Source organism: Pyrus communis, chromosome 9 (genome assembly GCF_963583255.1).
Source record: "Pyrus communis chromosome 9, drPyrComm1.1, whole genome shotgun sequence".
In the NCBI taxonomy this organism is placed as follows: domain Eukaryota; kingdom Viridiplantae; phylum Streptophyta; class Magnoliopsida; order Rosales; family Rosaceae; genus Pyrus; species Pyrus communis.
Window position 1 is genome coordinate 26,773,280 of NC_084811.1, and position 18,735 is coordinate 26,792,014.

At 36.5% G+C, this 18,735-nt stretch overlaps 3 protein-coding genes across 3 annotated transcripts; 1 reads left to right on the forward strand and 2 right to left on the reverse strand.

Annotated features, from left to right (window-relative positions):
• Nucleotides 1–913: 913 nt before the first annotated feature.
• Nucleotides 914–2,983, forward strand: LOC137746052 (uncharacterized). Its single transcript, XM_068486104.1, has 2 exons — nucleotides 914–1,030; nucleotides 1,731–2,983. The coding sequence occupies exon 2, from the start codon at nucleotides 1,790–1,792 to the stop codon at nucleotides 2,645–2,647; it is 858 nt and encodes a 285-aa protein (XP_068342205.1). The 5' UTR covers nucleotides 914–1,030; nucleotides 1,731–1,789; the 3' UTR covers nucleotides 2,648–2,983.
• Nucleotides 2,984–3,483: 500 nt separating this feature from the next.
• On the reverse strand, nucleotides 3,484–9,575 carry LOC137746051 (protein EMBRYO SAC DEVELOPMENT ARREST 30-like). Its single transcript, XM_068486102.1, has 11 exons — nucleotides 9,286–9,575; nucleotides 8,833–9,089; nucleotides 8,649–8,733; nucleotides 8,277–8,347; nucleotides 8,110–8,198; nucleotides 7,764–8,007; nucleotides 7,296–7,408; nucleotides 6,495–6,585; nucleotides 5,923–6,051; nucleotides 4,431–4,984; nucleotides 3,484–4,345 (listed from the first exon to the last, which is right to left on the reverse strand). Exons 2-11 carry the CDS (start codon nucleotides 8,998–9,000, stop codon nucleotides 3,901–3,903), a joined length of 1,989 nt encoding a protein of 662 aa, XP_068342203.1. The 5' UTR covers nucleotides 9,001–9,089; nucleotides 9,286–9,575; the 3' UTR covers nucleotides 3,484–3,900.
• A 1,138-nt stretch (nucleotides 9,576–10,713) lies between these two features.
• On the reverse strand, nucleotides 10,714–13,420 carry LOC137746020 (probable glycosyltransferase At5g03795). The gene is made up of 3 exons (XM_068486067.1): nucleotides 12,984–13,420; nucleotides 12,040–12,607; nucleotides 10,714–11,569 (listed from the first exon to the last, which is right to left on the reverse strand). The coding sequence occupies exons 1-3, from the start codon at nucleotides 13,282–13,284 to the stop codon at nucleotides 11,068–11,070; spliced, it is 1,371 nt and encodes a 456-aa protein (XP_068342168.1). The 5' UTR covers nucleotides 13,285–13,420; the 3' UTR covers nucleotides 10,714–11,067.
• Between the last annotated feature and the right edge of the window lie 5,315 nt (nucleotides 13,421–18,735).

The following is an 18,735-nucleotide window of genomic DNA, read 5'->3' on the forward strand; positions in this document are numbered from 1 at the left end:
TTTTAAGAAGGTTACAAATCTTTTAGTACACCTATAAACATTTTAATTGTCTCTTATTAAACACAATTTAATCAATCTTAGATAACTTAACTTGTAAATTTATTCCACATCACTAAAGCGAAAAAGTTTAAAATGAATGCTGAAAATTCTTTAAAAAAAAACGACATGAATTGTGAGCTCAAGTTCAATCAAATTGTACCTATCCTTGTGCGTTCAATATGAAATGGCTCGATACTATGATTTTGTAGTGATAAAACAAACTCATTCATTGTTGTTTAATGAATAATCACCGAACGATGAAAGGGGTTCATTCGATCGGCATCTAACACCTATAATTATATCGTTCTTTTTAATTGCTTATGTCCTCTTATGTCATGTTAGTTCAAAAAATTGTTATTGGCATTCCAAATTTTTGCACTTCAAACTTTTTATATATAGAAAGAAAAACACACTTCTAAAGAGTGCAAAACAAGATTTTTGGAGTGACAATAACAATTATCTTCGTCTAAAGGCCAAATGGAAAGTACAAAAGTGATTTAAAAAAGTTTGGCACCCAAAAAATATAGACCAAAAAATAAGCTTGAAACAAGGAGGGAGGGTGCAATGTGAAAGTGACCCGGAAGTAGGAACGGGTTCAAGACTTGGAAGAAGACTTAAGAGCTAAGTAAGTTTTCTCGTCCATGTTGTCGACGTTAGGCAATTGAATTGCATGGCCAAAACATGGAAGACGTTGGAGTTTTGGACAAAACACACAAAACGCGCGTATTGGGTACGTACGCTACACAGAAGAAGGTGCCGTTCCTGTGCGTGTTGACGAAAATACCGACAGGTGGATGGCCGTGGCACTATCAATCCATTGCCCAACAGCTTTCATATTCCAAATTTGCACATATTACGAATCGAAGCTACCACAATTTACAAAGGAAACCAAAGCTCTCTCTCTCTCTCTCTCTCTCTCTCTCTCTCTCAAGAAACACGTTACGTTACAGAAGAAGCTGGCAATCAAACAGGTTTCTTTCTGTAAGTTAAGGTAGTTTAACAATTTTGGTTACGGATTAGTAAACATATAATGTGGTTTGATGTCATTTTTAAGTATATGTGATCAATACGTCGAAATTGTGATTTTTTTCTTTTCTTTTTTGTTGCTTTTATTTGATTATATTATATTGGTTTGTTTACTGCTGCTGCTTTCACAATTTCTTAAGGACACAATTGTTGCTTAATACTCATCTGAGTTAAATTTTTGTGAAATCTTTAGCCCCTTGTGTATGGGTTATGTATTTGGAAAAATGACAACAAAATTAACTAGTGCTACATTTTTTTGAAACTCTTTGGCCCTATATCGACTGTTGCTTGGCGCCAAAGATATCCACTTGTCTCGAATCTGCACTCTGTGTTTCCTAACGATTGATGAACAGAAAGTAAGTTTTGTTAGCTTCCGTAGTTACCCTAACATGTAGATAAAGTTCCTATAAGTTTCCAATTGTTTAAGCATCGTCTGTAATCTGTTGAGTATAGGTAAACATAATTTTTCGTTATCAATAAAATTTCTCTCATGTCACGGAGGTATTCTAAAAAAAAAAATAAAAAAAAAATAAAAAGTATAGGTAAACAGAAGATTTTATGCTCCTTGTTTAGTTTTTCGTTTTAGAAATCACCGAGTATTAGCATTTTGTGATCTACTGAATATCTTTCCGGATTACTGATTGCACAGTTACATTTGTTTTTAGGGAATCTCAGGTTCGGAGGAAATTGTTATACTTTTCGACTTTTGGCAAATAGTCTGGAGATGGAAGACAAAACTGAACATAAGGGAGAAGAAAAAGTGGAAAAGGAAGAATGGCATATGGTGATGATGACCAAGGATGTAGAACCAGGTGAACCGAAGGATGAGAAGACTGAAGCGGAACTTGAATTAAAGACCGAGTCAGTGGTCAAAGAAAAGTCGAAACATGAAAAGGATGAGGAGAAACGTAACGATGCAGATGAGGAGAAATCGAACAAGGAGGATAAAGACACAGAGGAGAAGGAAAAGAAGAAACAGGACAATGAAGCGGGAGAGAGCGACAAGGATAAAAGGAAGGACAAGGAAGAGAAGAAGAAAAAAAACAAGGAGAAGAACAAAGATAAAGAGGATGATATAGAAGGGGGAGAAAAAGAGAAAAAGAAGCAAGATAAAAAGCAGAAAGAGGGAAAAGGCAAAGATTTAGAGGAAGGGGATAAGGAAAAAAATGACAAAAAAGGAGGAAAGAAGAAGAAAGACAAGGAGGACAAAAAGAAGAAACACAAAAATGTAGAGGATGAGGAGGAGGTCAAGGCTGAAGTTTCTTCCAGGGAGATTGAAATTGTAGAAAACGTAAAGGAATCGGAGGGGGAAATGGAGGAGAAGACGCAGAAAGATGAAGGAAAGGAAGGGAAAGAGAAGAAAGATAAAGAGAAAAAGGAGAAGGGCGAGAAGGGCGAGAATAAAAGAAAAGTCGATAAGAAGGACAAATGCACGGATGTTGGAAAGCTGAAACAGAAGCTAGAGAAGATCAATGGAAAAATAGAAGCCCTGCTTGAAAAAAAGTCAGACATCACGAGGCAGATAAAAGAAGCTGAAGGTGCAATCCTCACTGTTGCTGAGAAGCCCACAGATGCAGCATAGCGCTCTGCGGTAGCGCATTTCACCTCTCTATACTAATACTCCATAATTTGCTTTTTATATTATTGTTAGTAACAAATAAATGTCATCTGTTAGTGTATTTTTCTTGTGATCTGCAATTTTGGAAGTCATCCATGTTGAAACTAATGTTAGTGGTATGTACTACGAAAACCGGTGAGCAGAGCGGGTTCATATGTGTGGCAACCAACCGGAATATGATAGTGGTTTCAGTAGGATGTAAATTACTTGAAATTTTGGTTGGTTTGTAAACATCTATAGAGTATGTATATAACTTTGCATATGCAATGAGAGTTGTATCTGATAGATACTGTTTCTGGATTCAAGATAGTCTTGTTTTGTTCGAAGAAATCATGCAGCTGCCTGAACTTTGTTCTGTTAGATATAACTAAGTTCTAGATTTGGAGCTGTTAAGACTAACTTTGCAATATTTTTTCAATTTCGGGCTTAATCGTTCTTCATTGAGAGTGACAGACAGCACAGATTGCTCAAGCGGTGGTGGCATATGCCTCGATCATTTGCATATTTCTCCGGTGAAGCAAATTTTCTGAATAGATCTGGCCACACCGGAGAGGAGCCTACGTTGTAGAGTAACACTGCAACTCAAAACTTGAACAACCTACCACAGGAGGCACCTTGAGCTACATGCGTTTGATCACAAGGCAATGCCTGCTTCCTAGGTTGCTCATAGTTTGGGATTTACCAACAAATGAGGTGAGGAGAAAGATTCAGAGGGATTGGGGAAGTGCATGATTCAAAACTTGAAAGGGAATTTCGAAATGAAATGCTATCACTAAAGGACCAAGTTTTGACAAAATAAATTAACAAGAGATCGCAACGAATCATTTCATGTACTCATCATTTGTTCTTTACAAGAAAATTACACCTGTGGCTTATCTAACAAGTAATACTTTTTCTATGAATAAAAACCTTCAATATAGGTAGGCGGTGTACAAACTCTGATTGGCTTGAACCCAAGCGCATCAATAATATTTCCCGATCCTCATCTTGTGTGAAGGTAAACAAATAACTCTCCTGTTTACTATAGAAAATCAAAGAATTTACCCAAAGAATATGTTTGAATACCTATATCTCTCAAAATGGCAAAGCTGGAACCATGAATCAAACCGTTATTGTCATCTCTGCCTCCAAAACTTTCCATTTCAGTGGAAAACGATGGAAACTGAAGGCTGCATTAGAGTAAAAAGGTAGGAACTGTATCGCATGTAGATCCAACTTTAGTCATTCGGGTCCATTTCCTCATCCTGCTCAGAGACGAGAGTAGCATTAGTTCTGTCACTGTCATTTGATTCTGGTTGTTCGTCCAGAGTACTTCCATACTCTGACAATTCATTGTCCTCCACTTTACCCTCTTCCCCAGCTGGATCCAAAGGAACTTCGTCACCATGCTTCATCCACTTCGGGCACTCTTCTTCACCTCCATATACAGTTCGGCCATCATTACCTTTTACACGAACTGGAGCATTGGCAGAAGATATTCTACATGAGCATTCCGGAAGTGGGTGTGAAATGAACAATGCTGGCTTCGACAAAACGGATTGCCTTATTAGGCCTTCCTCACTTAAGCTTTTCTTAAGATGTTCCTGGACTGAGAGTGTCCAATTATGCTTGGGATGGTAGATATTGTCCCTGGTCATGTTGAAAAGTTCTGCTGCAACTTTCCTGTTCAAAAAGAGGACACACAAAGTTAAATAAGAACATTAATCATAAAAAGTCGAATAAGAAGATTCTTTTCTTTTTCTCCTACCTGTCTGGTCGGTATGTTCTAGAAGAAGCAACCTCATACAAACGGTGTCCCATGACCAAGCTTGAAAAATCTGGCCATCCACTGCCATCATTGTTAAAACCAGGAAAGAATGTGTCTGCTTCCACAGAGACAATATAATCAAGAGCATCCCAAATTAGTCTATGTGCTTGCATCCTCAGATCCAAAGCAGAAAGGTCTGGTTCGGTGTCAGTCTCAGTAATCCAACCATACCAGCCTTCTTTTTCATGTTGATAGATAGGTCTACCAGGAGGTGGAGGAAGAGGCCGAGGCCTAGGACCGGCCTTCTTCCATTCTTCTTTAAGTTTTTCCTTGCTTTTTGCTGGCAGTCGTTGAAATGGATTTTGTGAAAGAGGTGTTTCAGGTCCAAGTATATCAGACAATTCTTTATTGCTGCACAAGGAAGTGCGATCCACTAAGTTGGGAAACATAGCACGCAAAGGGACCAGAACACGTTGACCCCCAAATGTTTCAGAACCAGCCAGATATATAATTGTTTTAGGAGGATACCCCATTGAACGAAGAAGAATTCCAACCTGTGAAAGTCGCAACAAGAATAAATGAGCTAATGAACCACAAAAATGTAGATAGATTGATTTATTAATTATCATCAATGAGCCCATACATTATCAATGCACCACCAAAACTGAAATTAAAGCATGTAAAACAATGCAATTAAGTACAAGATCAAATTTAGACCATGATTCTTAGTTAAAGCTTGTTCACAGACGTATTAAAATGCTTGAGTCAAGCCCCCGGATAAGGACTTGAGCTTGAGATAATATAAAAGGATGTTTTCAATCCCAGGATCTTTTTTCTACTACCCTTCCCTCTCTTTCATTTTCTTATGCTTTTTGTCAAGGCGATGACCCAATTAGGGACAGTCAACATGGTAATTTAGGAATCACAATGACGCATATCATTATTTAGAGTGGATACCTTTAGAAAGGATCATTCCTTACTCTTATTCGTTGCCTATTTATCATTTACTCCTTTGAAATAAAAAATTTCAAGTAATTAAAATACAAAAATTGTTTTTATGAATCAGGATAATGTTGGATTAATTAAATTCTCAGTGTCATTCCATCCTCTACTGTTTTCATTTTTGGTCTGCGTCCTCAACTTATTAAACATATTACTTGTGCATAAATTTTTGGAAACACAAATTCCATTCCAATTGTAATGTTAAATTTTAATATTTAAAAGTGAAATCGATAAAAGGATGCTAGAGGTTCTGCTTTTTCTGAACTGCTCAAATCAATTCCAGTGTTGAGCGAGAGCCAAGGAAACTTAATTTCACAACCAGCATTGAAGTTCACTACTAGTCTTTTAAACATTCTTATGGCACTGAAAAGTGAAATTTTCAAAACAATAAAAAATAGACCACGAGAAAGAAGCATCAGAGTGGACTAGAAGCCACACAACAGTACTTACAAATACATAACCTGGATCCGAAATTTAGTACTGAGCTTACCTCTTCAGGCATCAGCGGGCATGAGCCATTCTCTCTACGCAAATGTGAATCTATGCTTAGTTCCTCATGAACAATGCCCTTTTTAATCATTTGTTTCCTTCGATATTGTATGAGTTCAGTGTGAACATCCTACAGAAAAGTAGCAAGTTAACAAGATAATTTGATAGCCATGAAACTGAATGAATGTTAATATTTTGTAGTTGTTTAAGGTAGAAACCACCTGCACTCAAGAGGAGGGGGAGAGCTCCAAAACTGGATTTTATTGGACTTAGATTTAACCAAGGAACAAAGGAGAACAATTGTTTTACCACCAACTTAGACTTCACAGGCAGAGATATGAAAAAGATTGTAACCAGGAAGTTTATGTTAAGTTGTAACACCCCCGTCACATGTGAGCCTCTTTCCATCACCAAGGGCCAACATGTGGAACGCAACTTAATAATGGGATTCATAATTGCAGGTTATTCAAGCTTAGGTTCTATTACTGTAATACTATGATATAGTCTAAGCATGTAGGTCAACATTTTATATTTTCACAACTACCAAAGATAAAACCGGATTAAACATCTTACCTGAAAAAGTTCAGCACAGCCATGATATGCCAAGGTTTCTCTCACCAAACCAGGATGATACGCTAGGAAGGGTTGACCCCATGCACGTAACCTATCGAAGTATAAAAGCCACATTGATCAACTGAAGGAAAATAGTTCTTAGATATAAATTATTACAAGCAGCGAACAGGGTATATAAATTATTACAAGCAGCGAACAGGGTCCACCAGAAGCCAGATACAATAAATAAATTAATAAAGATCCATCATCTACAGAAGCTACATAAATAAAAGAACTAATCCTATAACGGCCTTCTAATCTAGCAATATATACGAAAGTAATAATCACTAAACTCTGATGAGACAGAATCCCTAAGGAAAAACATAAACTTCACCCTTTCCCAGAACAATATGACCACACTAGCGGTTATTATAGGAAACTTCACGCAGCCTTTGAAGCTCTTTAAGAGGATGTGTTCCCTTTGACTGCTTGGAAAACCTAGGCATATCCATTAGGCTTAAAGTTTTCATTTTCCTTGTACAAACTTCCATCTAATTTCTAGACAGCCAGACCTAACATTTTCAAAGAAAAAATTTCCTTACTCCATAACTCTATCCCCCAGTTGACTCCATCCTTCTGGTTAACTATATCTATTGCCTAATCTTTCCAACTCAGCTGTAACCTTCAAATGAAAAATCTATTTAACTAAAAACATATTGCAGATGGTATAAGAGCAGTCTGTACTAACCAAGTTCTCTACACACCATTATCGCTCAGTTGATTCAAATCTTCAAGAAAAAAGGTGGGTTGCTAGATTCATACCTCTCCACCATCTTGTGTCCAAGCATTTGGATTTCTGGCCGGAATTGAAGTGCATGGAAGGCGACCCTGCATCTAAGTCTTTGAAACTCGGCCATGTTTGGTGGAAGGATTGACTGAAAATATGATTATATTGTATCAAGAACACTTAAACTTAATTATCAAGCACGCATGCTTGGAACAGAGAATTCACTAAAGCAAAAAGAAAGAAAACAGACTGACTACTGACATAATCATATATGAATGAATGGTCCCTATGAACCAATAGCAAAGTGACAGAGAATGAATGTTTTAGTTGTTCTTAGATAACATTTATTTATTTTCATAAACAATGGTTCATAGGTGACAGTTCTAGCGCAAAAAAAGAGTATGAAAATATGTAGTTATAAATGTTAAAATAATATGCATGTTTTCTCAAGCAGATGACATTTTGCAATAGCTATACTATCAAAATAGTAGAACATCAGCTACCTGCAGACATCCACCATCAGCAATGATCAAGCCGATAACCTTGGTTTTCCTCAACTTTGGTAGGACTTCTTTGATATAAAAATTTGGAGAAGCTGACATCTTGGGTCGAAAAGAAGGGAATTCATTTCTTTTCCTTGCTGCCTTCAGATTATCTGGCAGACTCTTCACAATGACTATGTCATTCTTTAAAGATGCTATAAACTGCACCTCATCGTAGAGATATGTAAAACTCTTGAAACGAGAGCTGAGAAAGTCATTTAAAACAAAAAAGATAAGAAGCAATGAACCATATGGTCTACAAACCGCAGAAAATTGGCATGAAAGAAGTAGCAAACTAGAAAAGAACCTGATGCCTTTTGAGCGAGTACTTTCTTGAATGTCTGGAATGACAAGAGTAGCATTTAGAAGCCTGGATATGGTGACCAGATCACAGATCTAGAAAATTAACAAAGATTTATGAACACCACATACAAATTATCACGGAATCACTTTCACATATTTGAAAAATCATACCGTAGATCTTATCTTTTCGAACCCACCAAATATTTTTGCGTAAATGAAGCCATTGCTCTGGTCATTTGGGACTGTAAAGAAAACAAAAGTATTCAATCAGCTAAAATATGAATGGTTCAAGGTTATCAGATCCTCCAGTGACAAAAAAGAACATAGAGTGAGGGAACTCAATTCAAATCCAGTACAACAAAAATGATAGTTAACAGATGCTTCGAGACTACAAAATGTGTTTGGTCCTGCACGCGAGGGAATGGATTTGTCAATGGGTTCAAATTGTCAAATTCTTAAACTATACCATGCTAGAATATGATAAAACCAGAAGCAACAAACTGAGAAAATACACAAATGCAAGAAAAAGAGCAAGATCTTCACCAGGATAGTTGCTTCGGGGGTTGGCATAAGGCTGCAAAGACTGCAGGGGCTTCACAGGCCCCCATAGCTTCTTATTAGGAATACTCTGCAAGATTGTAACAAACAAAAGAAATCCATCAAAACAACCAAGAACATGCACTCGAAATACATGCATAATGGACAGAGAAATGAATCAAAATCCCACCTGCCTCCCGGAGAGAGAATTGAAATCGTTATGGAATGCGGTCAATGCGCTATACTGGACTAAATCGACAGTCGAAAATCGTGCTATAGAGAGATGCCGAAGTAATGATGCGAAAGATAAAACGAGGACAAAGACAGCAACCCATTTTATCTTAGATTTGAATATCATCTTGGCTCATCAAGCACGCAACAAGAATTCCACTTTCCCCAATCAAACATCACATTTCCAAATCCAATTTCAACTCGATGATTTTCCTACTAAAAAAATCAACAGCCAACAACAAAAAATCAATCAACCAAGAAAACAAAGACAACCCAATTGAGCTAAAACGATGAATCAACGAAAAAGATGACAAATGACAAATTTCGAATCAAAGGATCTGAACTATTGCTATTGTACCACCAGATAATCAAAGATTAAAGATTGATAAAATCGTAAGTTAAGTCAACGAACCTCGGAAGCAGGGGCGATTAGTCAATTCAAATCTGAAGAATAAAAAATTGAACATGGAAATTTTTTTTCAGGAAACAAACAGAAAGCAGACGGAGGGTATCAACGAATCTGGTGGTGTGGACTGAAGCTTTATGGAAGATAATCGGAAAGGGAAATGGGTTTTAGATTTTGTGCTGCAAATTTGTAGATTTTAAAATAATGGAACCGGAAGTTTGGAAGAAAGGAAGGAACTTTGTGTTTTGTCGTGGGTGTCAGAGTGTGTGTGTACTCTCCCTCGGATTCGTACTCTATTTTTTTTCAAGATCTCGAGCTTTGTTTTGTTTGTCTTACTTTCCCAACATTACTGCTCACTTTGATTCTCTCCCTTTTTCTACATTTTTGTTTCGTTCTTCGAAAAAATTAAAATAAAATAATGAAATCGGCCAAAACGATGTTAATACAAAATTCAATTATTGAAATGATTTTTTTTTTTTCATCATTAATACATTGTCGTAATTTGATTTGAGGATTTCTAAAATTAAAATTTAATAACCTCCATTTCAACCACTTATCTGACAAAATAATGCTCTAATTTCTTTTTTAATTCAATCGATCAATACGAATAGAGAAATCGAGTTCAAGACTTCAATATAAAAATTATACTTTCAACCGACTAATCTACAAGTTCTTGACGCCTTGGTTTCTTTTCTTTCTCAACTTGTAAAAACTTTATCACTCATTACTAGAGCATGTGGTATTCATTTTTATTTGTAACTAACAACCTAAGAGCATCTCCAAAGAAGATGTCAAATTTTGAACATAAAATTTAAATTTGACAGCCTATGTGGCATTTTGACATCTTTAAAAGTTTTATTGTCCACCCAATATGTCAAAATAAATTATTATTTTATTATATTATAAAATAAATGATTAAATTAATAAAAAGTAAAGGCATTTAATAATTATAAAATCCGAACCGTTCAACATTTCTTTTTAACAAGAGGGGACCGTTCACTTATCTCGATTGAACAAAAGGGAAATAGGTCAACAACAGTATTAATTGTAATGATGATTAAACCATTAAAAATTTAATAAAAAGCATTAACAATTAATTTTGAAGCTGCTGTCAAATTTGACAGCAACTCTTTTGCTGCCAATTCATGTCATCGTCATATAGGATTTGACATTTCGGTTGGAGAACATTAGTGTGGTCTTTTTTTTTTTTTTTTATTGTTATACCTTATGTGGACATTTTGACATCTCCTTTGGAGATGTTCTAACAAATCTTACATTCAAATTTCATAAAACTTGTGTAAATAATATCATTGTACTAAAACTTGTTAAAAACTTTAGAATTTTTGTTCTTACAAGAAATGTTTGCATTAGCTTTCTTCTTCTTAAAAATACTAGCAAATAACATTATTTAGTAAGCGATGCGATCTAACAAAAACGAAATTATTATTAACACTCGAAAAACTAAAATAGTTTTAAAGAAGAGAGATAAGGGCCTTTTGCGTTATTTGTTAGAATAAGGCCGTCATTTCATAACTCCGGTTCAAAGTAGTTAGAAGACAGTTAGGAAGAAATTGTAAGCTATAAATATATAAAACAAAATTTGTATACTCTCTGTTATTGGAAATGAATTACAAATCAAAATACAGCCACAAAAAATTAGAAATCAGAGCAGAGTCAAGATTATGATGCTCAATCTTGCCAGCTGCTTTTGCACTAAAAGGATTAAAACTAAAAGAAACATATACATGCAGAATCCAGTTGTTACAATCGTGTAAAACAATTTGTTGACTAAGAAGTTTCAAAATTGCTCAAGGGAACTGTCGAAAAACCTCGTCGGAGCCACAACTCATACATAACCATGTAAAAAGCATCATAATCAATAGGGGAAAGATGCCACTGGAAATGTTTGCGCACCTTCAACACATTACTCTGTAACCGCAGGTATTCATCGGAGCTGATCTCCTTAAGGATTTTCTTAAGCAGTGGGATATCTAGAGTAGCAACAATGACTGAGAAGCTGCTCCAGTTTATTATGTCTGCGAATGGTAAATCATAGTAGTTGGCAATTATCACTGGCACACAACCATAGTATAGTGAATCTGCAATACGAGCTGTATTTACTTCAAAGCCTTTGACATGGAGGCAGAACCTGCTGCCAAGCAGTTCATCAGCATATGGTGTTGTAAGCCGACCAAAGTGCGCAAAAATCTCGGAGTCATTTCTCCAGACTTGAAGAAGCTTTTCTCGTACTGGGGAGTTGATTCCTCCGGCGAAGAATGCAAGTTTCGTCCTGCATTTTCGTTTTTTTTTTTTTTTTTTTTTATCAAAAGGGGAAAACTAAGTTCCAGCTCATGCAGAGATAAAACCAACATATTTCCAAAAGCATGGTTATACTGAGAATTCAATTTTCAGAAAATGAATGCATTTGTAAGATAGAATATTTAAAGAAAGTAAATAAATAGATTCCCTAGGAATAGTCTGCAAATTCTGAAGATACCGAAGCCCATAAAGTACCCGAAATCCCACTCTCTCCCACAAACTATTCACCTCCTCACATCCAACATCGTTAAAATTCCCATCTTTTACACCCAAAATGCGGGCATCTCTTTTTGTAACTTATCCATTTAATATGACACATTCTGAATGTAATGCTAATACAAATCATCTAGTGTCACAGATGATGAGACTTTACTATAGAAGGAAAAACATACGAATATGTCTAGTATAACAAACGAGAGATAGAAATTGAAGTATCTTCACCTGTTTGAAGAACGAAGGTCAGGGGGCTTTTCATTTCTGGGCCAAATTTGTGGCAGACATGCATCCTTGTGTGGTATGTAGCCCGGTAGGAAGTAGCTTGAAGAGCAAACAACTTGAATGGCATTAAATTTGACTTCATTTGCTTTTTCCATGGCTGACCGCCCAATGGAATGACAAGCAACGTAAAAATGATCTGCTCCACCAGTCCGGTTCCAATATTCGTACTTGTGACTAACATTGAAGATGTAATCTCTTATAAAATCTTGGATACCTCCCACGCCAATTCTGGGGTCATGCCGCAACCTTGCAATTGAGAAAGGCAGAAAGAAAAGATCCGCCTTAGTAGGATCATTGGTAATGAAATGACTTTTCATAAGGACCTTCTTGAAGTAACTTTCACTCGCGTAATTACCCCCGGGTTCAGAATCCACAGGCAAAAGTGCATTTGCAAAGGAGTCATCTTGCCTGTGAGGATAAACATATATCTTAAAGCTCCTTTTCATTTCTTTATAGTCTTCAAGAAAGATATGTCTATCATGGAACACGGCGTTGTTATTGCCATAATTTCCTGAACCATAAAAACCAACAGTTTCCACATACCGAAATCAAAAACATCGAAATCTCAGACTGTAAAGTTGTAAACTGTCACTCACTCACCCACCCATGCCAAAACTTGACACATTCACATTCAACCCGGTAAATTGTTCAAAGATTCAACATTTCATAAAAATAGTTCACAATTTTTCACCACCTATCTCAATTTTCACCTGCCATTTCATCAACAACCACAAAACCTTCATATTCTTTCATTCAGTTTCATCCTTCTAGATCACAAGTTCCAATTACAAGTTGTACGCACGAATATAACGAAAACCCATAAATTATATGATAACATCAAGCGAAATTAGCAAGTCCCAAAAGCCGAAAATCGAAAATTGACATACCATTCGATCCCAATTGAGGTTGCTCTGGTGAGCGTTGACCCTCGATTACTTGAGCACCGTCCGCTTTCAGATGAGCTTCTTCGACTCGAAGGGGTGTATAGGAAGATGAAATATTGAGTAGCAGTTGTGGGATTGAGTGAGCATGATGATGGTGGTGGGCGAAGAGATTGGAGGTAGAGGAAATGTAGAAGAGGATGAGGAGAGACGTTACGAGAGCTAAGATTGTGGGTACGAAGTAAAAATGTCTCAAGGACCGCGGCTGAGACAGATAGAATAGCACCGCCGAAGAAGAATCGGCCATGGAGGTTGGAGGAGGAGGAGGACGACGTCGAAGTTCAGTCAGTCTCCTCTCACTTCTCACTCCTCACGCCAGAGTCAGAGGGACACATCGAGAGAGAGAGAGCCGGCACAAAAAAGAAACCAAAAATAAGCATACACGCCAAAATCGTGTCTTCAGGTTCAGCTATGAATTTCGATGCCTTGCGGATCAGGCCTTTTATTAAAGTATGGGTGCGTTTAATATACCAGGATTATTTCACTAAACTAATTTTATGGATTAAGCTGAATTGGTTTAAAATAAACTAAGTGAAACTAACTTAGTGAAGTGTTTAGTGTAAAAAACATGAGATGCTAGGGCCCCACTTTGAGAGTCTTTTTAGCATTTCTTTTTTATTATTTTGACTTCAACTTAAGTCTCGTCCGTTATATATAATTGGATTATATACAATTGGAATGATTGGATAGGTTTGCTAATCTCAAAAATCGTTCGTCATTTATGGCATTTGTTAACATTTGGTCATTCATTTAAACCTCACTTAACAGTTAACTTTTCAACTTATTTCCTCTATAAAACAAATCATAAATTAAGTAAAAAAAAAAAACGCGTAACACTCTATTATATAGGTCATAGAAAATTGAGTGGAGAAGATTTAAACTCTAATTTTCTACTTAAAATTTGGATAAAATTAACTTTTGTCCCTTCATTCTACATACATTGATCGTATCTCTCACGCCCTGAATCCAGGGCATGTGAAAAACTTGAATTCAGAACGAAATAAATAAATAATTTAATTAGAAACGCTGGGGAAGCATAGATATTTTGATAGGCCAAAATAAAATTGAATTTCAATTTTATTTAATATACGAGTCAAATACAAAATCAAAGTTACTCAAATTGCAAATATAATTTACCCGTGGCCACTGCCTGTTGAGAGTTGAAATGTGAGGAAGAGTTGGGTTGCTTCTCATATTGCCAATTGGTTTTACAATGGAACTCCAATTTCATCATGGTATCAGAGCCAAAGCCCAAGAGCCACACATGATCACGCGTCACCTACTTGTTGTCCACGTGTAGGCTTGAAAATCGGCCACACATGCAGAAGCGTGTTGAGAGTTGAAATGTGAGGAAGAGTTGCCCCACATCAAAGGAACAAGATTTGCTATGTCCTTATATGATCTTGGGCTACTCCCCATAATGATGAAACCTCAATTTCATCACTGTCATGTCATCTCGCTAGGTAGGTTTATGTTCATCGAGGACGCCCAACTGTGTCATGCTAGGGTAACCCTTTGACTGGTAAATGATCGTATGTGATGTTCACCCCAATATATTCAACTACTGTACAAGAGATAGTTCATTTTGATGTCAGAACTCAATGTTGGAGAGCTTTTGCATTAACTGGCGATGTAACATCTACCACATCTCTCAACCAACTGGATCCAAATCAGCCTCCTCGTCCTCACCATCAAGCATCTCTGCCTCGACCTCAACCTCGGCATCTGCTTCCAACTGGCCTCCCTCTTGACCCACAGAGCTTTGCTTCTGATGTTCATTGGGAATTGGACTTCCACCTTGGGACATGTTACCGGTTGCAACAATGCTATCAGCGTCCATTGGCGTCCCTGAGGCTTCACCGTCTAATTCACTTGCAGGTGTTGCATTCTTCAGGCAAAAAAAAAAAAATTATCAAAATTCTTGGTGAAGAAGTAATGCCGATGCCTCCATTACACGTACACATGCATTTACTTGACCCTCAAATTTGAAAGCAACCTCCCTCAAGACAAAAAAGAACACAAAATAGACAACAATAAAGGGATAAAGGTTTGAAATATTTTTCATCTCATTTTCAATCTTTAAGCAGAAGATGCATCGCACATATTTAGCATTATGCAGCCATGTAACGTTATGTTTATACAATAAAGATGTTTCTTTCTAAATCAAATTGGCAATATATACGCGCACATATACACATACACATTATTCACACCACTTTGTCATTTGGATATTCAACTTTCTATATGAATCAAAGATGTTGAAAATAAAATAGTAAAAATTCAACACACTGCCAATCATATACCTGATTTTCTTCTAATTGATGTGCAGCACCTTTTGATTCTTCCTTCTTAGCACGTTTAGACCTGTCGTTTGGTTTAGCTTGGTATTTAGACCGCAATCATAGTTATATTCATACTCGAGAAAATCCAAACATAATTATATTCATACCCGAGAAAATCCTTCCAAGTCTTGTCTAGCTGAAAATCGAAAACGTTTCCAGCAATAAACCTGCATGATGAAATTTTACTATTAGATAAAACAAAATCAATATTTAAGTGGAACACTGGTTTCAACAATTCTAATATTAAAAAGCAAGAGGTAATGCACATTGAATCACATTGTGAAGCAGTTGAACAGCTATTAAATAAAATAGCACTCTATATTGCCAATGAACCCTAGTAAAAAAATCCAGAAAAGCTGAAAACTCAGTCGGTTATTTTTGTGGTAATACCCAGGTTCTATTCCAGCTGCTGGATCCATCTGTAACTCAAAGAAACTAAGTAGTTGCAGAGAAAATAAACTCCATAGCATCAGAAGGGACAAGAGTGAGCGACCCCCAATACACACACACCATGTTAGTTTGGGCATTGAGAAGTAAATAATACTTGCATCTTCAACCAAGGGCTTTCAGTACTCAGTGATGGAGGGTGTTCGAACACGTTGAGGATCAATTAAAGCATCCTAGACATGAAAAAAAGAACTATTAAGCAATAATAACTCCATAATTGTCAAATTAAATTTGTGGTCAACAATACTGAAAGGAACATATTGCTACTTATTTTACAATATGTTTCTTCTTCAGCAACTTGATCAGTAATGTTTGTCTTCTTTATAGTAAGAATTGAAATGATCGATGTGAAAATGCATTATTGTTTTCCAAATTCAGTTTACGATTTATTTTTTCATCTAGAAGTTATCCATTTCTGTTAAAATTGTAGCCAAGAAAACTAAAAGAGAGGAAGTATAGCGGAAAAATGTATCTTTAAACCCACACACTTGGATTTGGTCTGCCCTAGTTTATTTTTTTCAAATTTCATTTCCAGAAAGAAAATCTGAACGATCATTTGCTTAGTTGCAATCTAACAAAATATGTCTTGTAATTTGTATCGCTAGCTTGTTGAATTTATGGCGTTTCATATCTCCAATCCTGCAGAGTGCCCTAGTAATAGTATATAATGCCATATTTTACTCATCAACTCTTCATTCTTCTATTCTATAATATATTTTTTTAAGAAAAAAATATGATTACAGTCGGTTTCTTAAGAAATTAGTTTGAGACGTTAGATATGAAATCTCAACTCTTGAAATTTATTCAGAATACTTGCAGTTCCTGAAACAAACTTTCCGCGTGGAGGTTGGATAATTGAGCAAATCAAAGGATTTGAGTCCATATAGGTCTGGAGACCATAGCGTTGGCAGTCACACATCGGTGGGAGAAGTCAACAAGGGTGGCTTTAAATATGATTGAAGGATTATTTTGGAAGATGACATGTTCATTTAAGCAACATCATTAGCATGCAATTAACAAATTAAAGGCGGAATCATGCTAGCATGCACTTAAAAACAAAACATTACCCATGAATGTTCAAAGCCTAGTAAAATGGTGAACCAATAATCAACTCAAAACAAAGTGAGTTGAAATATATACCTTTGTAGATTCCTCTTTGTATTTAAACAAAGGCTAATCACCCAAAGAGAGGGTCTTCATTCCTTGCATCTTAGATCTATGGATTTGGATGGATGAAAAAGGTTTCTCCAAAGTTCCCAAAATTGAGAACCTCTAATGATTCATCACCAAGGCATAATGAAGAAGAAATGAGTGACCTTGGAGGAGTTTGATTGCTAGATGATCCCTCCAAGGTGGCTGAAATTTTAGAGAGAAATGAGAGCTTGTGTTCTCATCCTTTCCCCAAAAACAACCCTTAATGAATTTTAGGCTATAAAGTCCTTTATATAGTCCCTTCAAATAAGTGACCTAATGGACCAAAAGCCCTATTCTTCTAACATGGCCGGCCTATAGGGTTTATTGGGCTTTCAAGCCCTTTGTTTATTCAAGTTGTCATACAACTTGAGTTAATGGGCTTGACATTCAAATCCCATTGGGCCTTGCGGCCCAAAACTAACCCGAGGTCTTTAACGAACTTATTCGTTTGATTAATTAACATATTAATTAATCCTAGCCTTAGATAAATAATTAAACCATTTAATTATTCTTACTCATCTCCGTTGTTTCTTCAAACTGTACCTTACTCGATAAACGATCCATTAGGTTCCTTTTAGCGAGGCAGTGGGCGATTAAAACTCTTTCTAATCGATTGTGAATTGAAACTTACTTTCAATTCTCCCGTTAGTGATAATACACTTTTAGGGCTTCCACAAACCATGGTTGCCGCTTAGCAGCATGTCATGGTTACCCAAGCTAATCAGAAGAGGTGGAGAACCTATTCAGTTTTAGGATTACAAATGCAATACGGTCTTTCTCTAATACAATACTCTTGACCACATTGTTTGGTTTGATAGTTTATTCATGTCTACTATCCAATGTGAGTCTTGTGCTTATATGATTACCTTGAATGTGATTTGGAACACATTCCTAAATCTCATTCATACTTTGGCCAAAGATTCTTAATCATATCATAGAGTATTTTCCCTCAAACAGTTTGAAGGTTAGAGATCCCTTGTTGCGCATTCACTTGCCTCCATGGCTAAGTGGCTTAACCCCAACGATGTCGTGGACACCCTCTTGATGGAGTGACTTTGACATAATCAAAGATTAAGGACCTAACCACAAGACAACTGTGATGCCTCAGGTCAAAAGACTAATTTGCATTATCCCAACCATGAGTTCTCATGTGACATGAATATGAGAACTCTTCGTTGATCGTGTTCAGTGAACTCATTCTCTATTGAGCACCTACGTACTTGTCTTGATGTCACACACACCAATGACTCGAGACTAGTCACTCTCCCTGAGAGAAGACATAGCACGTACTGATCTTAACGGACTGTCAATGCCCAATTGACAATCCTATGATCAGGAACGTTTAGGATGTGTCAACGAAAGAATGGTCACATGAATCTAACTTCTTTAGATCGCATTCTTCCAATCACATATTCCTTGGACTTATCGTTTAAGCATATAACATTTATATGAGACGGCTCAAACAATAATCTTGGCCCTTTACATTTAAACTATATTAGTTTAACTTTGTGAAATGTCCGTAAAGTATCATCATATGATTGGTTTTAGGGCACATTTCCAACAATGATTATCCTAGTTTATCTAATTCCAAGGTTTTTTATGGTAAAACTCCACACCTGACAGATTAGACAGGTGGTAAAATTGGGAAAAGTATCAGTGTCATTAGAGTGGATCCCCTAGACTACTATATCAACATATAGTAGGGTACTATTCTG